Source organism: Amblyomma americanum, chromosome 5 (genome assembly GCF_052857255.1).
Source record: "Amblyomma americanum isolate KBUSLIRL-KWMA chromosome 5, ASM5285725v1, whole genome shotgun sequence".
NCBI lineage: Eukaryota > Metazoa > Arthropoda > Arachnida > Ixodida > Ixodidae > Amblyomma > Amblyomma americanum.
In genome coordinates this window covers 197510898-197514767 of record NC_135501.1, presented here as the reverse complement: position 1 = coordinate 197514767, position 3870 = coordinate 197510898, and the positions used below count along the sequence as shown (strand labels likewise).

Below are 3870 nucleotides of genomic sequence, written 5' to 3'. Positions count from 1 at the left end.
GCTCGACTGACGGCATGGCAAAGCAGCCCGAATGTCGTGAGAACTAAGAAACCCCGCGATGACAACGATACGCGGCGTGCCTAAGCACAGACACTTCTCAGGACGTGCTAAGATTTAAAAACTACACCTGCGCCTTTAGAAAAGTTAGACGAAATAGGAGTCTTCGGAACGCCCGCATGACCCCCAAGTTGAAGATACATACCTTCGGCTCCGTACAACTGTGGCCAGGCCAGCTCTTCTAAGTTCAAGGTTTGCCTTCCAGGAGAATCGGCGAAAGAACAAAGCGTGATGGCGAACATCATGAGGCTCTTCAAGCTGAGACCCAAAAGCCGAGGCGAGGGAGGATCAATTGACAGACTGACGCCAGAAGCTGACGGTTTCGGTGATGCGCCCGAAGAACTGGCCAGCCTTACTCAAAGCGTGCGGCTGTCTGGACCCATCGAACTGGAATACGTCGTGGACGGTCTCCCGCTTCCACCGAAAGCATTCAACCTGGATGTGGTGCGGGACGCGCTTCATTACGAGGCAAGCGCCAGCGATGTGTTCATAGCCACATATCCGAAGACGGGCACGACTTGGACTCAGTACATCGTCTGGATGCTTCTGAACCTGGACCGCCTGGACAAAGGGCTGCCTTCGTTCAGGGACATCATGACGCAGCATGTGCCTTTCCTGGAGATCGTGAGCACAGCCTCCGTTCATTTTATCAACTCTGTTGTGATGCGTCCTTGCAAAAGTGTAACGCACGGCAGTTGCGGGAATAAGGTTGCTGCAGCTGGCAAAGGACAGGGTTAATTGGAGAGACATGGGAGAGGCCCTTGCTGTTGTTGTTATTAGCCTAACAAAAGATGGCACATACCCACACTGGGGGATCGGCCAAGAATCGGGTGGCTATTCACCTGAACGCAGTTAACAAAAAGGAAAAGCACGTGGGAGCGCAACACCGGTGAATTTTCCGTCATGAACAGAAAAGGGATGAGATAAAAATATATAGTGCACGCATAGCAAAGCCTGTGTGCATAGCTATTATTGCAAGAAGTCGTGTGTGTGTTCTCCTAAAAACGTTAGTAATCCAACGCCTATCACCGACTATTGATGAACCCTAACGAAACAGCCAAGTGAAGAAATTTGGCTGTAGAGAAAGTCGAAGTGGACAGTATTAGCTTATTTTCTCCACGATTACATAATTGCAACTGGTAGGTTGATGTGCTAATTCTTTTAAAGTTCTACGAGCTCTTCTCTTTTCACCAAAATGCTGTCTGTTATTTAACTGCCAATATTGTTGTGTTGTTTTTATTCATTGATTTTTCAAAATTCACGATTGGTGCTACACTTTTGTCGTCATCTTCCATGGAAACTTCTTTGTTTATTCTACTACACCTTGGCCAATCCCCCCCCCCCCCCCCCGCGTGGGTATGTGCCATATACCTGGGGTGAAGAAGAAGAAGCTTATTACGCACGAATGATCAGGAGCTCTCGAAAAGTTGGGAAAGGAAAAAAAAATCACCCGAGGTAACTTTCGAAAATAATCTGTATAATTTCATAGCCAGGTACGCACACGCAATATGTGCCAGCATGTAAAAGTTATAGGGAACGTTTACTCTTACCATTATTATTATATCTCGCACATATCTTGCACTGCCAACATGCGATTATCTGTTATAGAGAGGCTTGGCAGATAACACACCTTTTGAAATGAATGTTGGTATGAGGATACTTTGTCCCATGACACTTCAGCGAAGTCAAGCACGCAAAGCCTAACAGTCATGAGCTGCGTAATTTGTCATTAGGTTTCACTTCACTCTAGAGCGCCCTGCTGCCCCGACAGCTCACTGCAGCTTCTTACAAGCAATTTAATATGCTTTTTAAACTTCCTTTAAGATGTTAAAGTCGTAGCCAAGAAGCACTAGTGAGATTTTCAGCCCAATTTCCCTCTATTCTTGTATTTTCCAGCCCTTCGTGAATGGCTCAAGCGAAGCCGAGCTTCACTTTCACTTTTCTCTGTTAGTTCAAGCCCGCGCGATAGCGGGGGTGTGACGTCACTTGAGCCAATCACGAAAATGTTGGACGGGAGGGGGGTTTGGGGACAAGAACAGGAGTGAATCGTGATGCAATCATTTTCCTGTATACTGGTTGAGACGTTGAACGTATTCCAAAGTGATCCCCATCTTGCGTGCACTCAGCTTGTGCGCCCAGGAAGAAACATCTGCGTCCTCACGCTTCAAGCGCGATCCCTACTCCTTCACCTCCACTGCATGCAATTTTGAAGCGAAAGCTTCACTACGTTAGGTAAAGCCGATTTCTCGATTTCTCCTTGCGTTGCCGATTGAGCTTGAAGTGAGCGAGAGGTCAAGTGTGGCTATAAGCTTTACCATATGTTGTCCACCATGGTGTCGCACCACTTGACCTTTCGATTCGCCGGTAGAGGGCGGTAGAATAGGCCGCAGCGTTCACTGGATGACCCACCTCTCGCGATCAACCATTCAATTAACGGCCACCTGCCAGAGTGTGCGGGCCGCCTATCCAGGGAGCGGAACGCGCTAAACGTTACAGACGCCAAGCCGCGTATAGTTGCCGATACACCACAGCTTTCGCTCTCTAACCAGGTTCAGCAGTAGTTAAACCGCAGCAAATTTTTTCTCTCGCAGGCAGGCCGCACGGTTGTCGAACGACTTCCCGAGCCGCGCATCATCAAGCACCACCTTCCTTTCTGGCTGTCTCCGTACCATCCGTTGGCCAAGTACTTGGTCATCGTGCGAAACCCGTTCGACTGCGTCGTCTCCTTCTACCACCACTCCCGAGCCGACCCGGCTATGGGTCTTCTTCCGGGCACCACCTTCGACGAGTTCTTCGAAGAATTTCTGGTGGGACACGTGCCTTTCGGCTCGTACTTCGACAACGTCTTGTCCTGGTACGCTCGACGCAACGACCCCAACGTCCTATTCTTCTACTACGAGACGCTCAAGGAGCGTCCCGTCACCGTAACCCTAGACATTGCCGAGTTCCTTGATGCTCGTATCGCTGAAAGACTTCGCGGTGACGAGGCTCTGCTGCGTTACATCGTCGACAAGACGTCCTTCGGGAGTCTCAAGGCAAGCGCCATATCGGTAATCTCTGAACTGGGCACAGAGAAAGGCAAAGCGGGTCTTGAGAAGGACCGGCTGGACAACCTTGCCAGAAACTTCTTCCGCAAGGGTGAGGTTGGAGACTGGAAGCGGCACCTCAAGCCTGAACAGGAACAACGCTTGCGCCGACTGTGTGAAGAAAGGCTGAAAGGCACGGGGATGTGGCGCACGTGGAAGAAGTGGTTCCAATGAATATATGTTACGCGAAGGCAGCTGCGGAAATTAAACGCTTTGAAGAAAATTAGCGATTATACCGATACAGAAAACAAGCAGAGGCGTGATGTAGACAGAGCAGGCCAGTTTAATTTTCTGGTTGGCGCAGATAGCTTGCAGAAGACGGGAACGCGATGAAACTGAACTGAGTCCATGGTTTGTTCCTTGCAGCCATCATTGCTATGATAATAGCCGAAATATTTTAAATGCTGCCTACTTTTGCTCTTCATAGTCATCTCATCGACGACGCCACTTCTTACAGCGGTTCTTTTGCTAATTATTGTAAGTTCAGTAAAAGTTATCAGCACTCTAAACGTCGACCCATATGTTAATAGACACACAGAAATAAAGTGACCGTGAAATTATTAAATTATTAATCCGTGGAGCTGTTTCGGCTTTGGTTGGGTGAGCCTGCACCCAAGTCGCCCACTGGATTTTCTTCGCTAGAATTGTGCTCCCTACCACCAATCCATCGAAACGAACTAGTCAAAACTTGTTATAGAGAAACGGTTTACATATCGTCCGACTTATC

At 48.7% G+C, this 3870-nt stretch overlaps 1 protein-coding gene across 1 annotated transcript; it reads left to right on the top strand.

Annotated features, from left to right (window-relative positions):
• Positions 1-288: 288 nt before the first annotated feature.
• On the top strand, positions 289-3504 carry LOC144134497 (sulfotransferase 1B1-like). Its single transcript, XM_077667406.1, has 2 exons — positions 289-681; positions 2649-3504. Exons 1-2 carry the CDS (start codon positions 289-291, stop codon positions 3315-3317), a joined length of 1062 nt encoding a protein of 353 aa, XP_077523532.1. The 3' UTR covers positions 3318-3504.
• Positions 3505-3870: the final 366 nt, after the last annotated feature.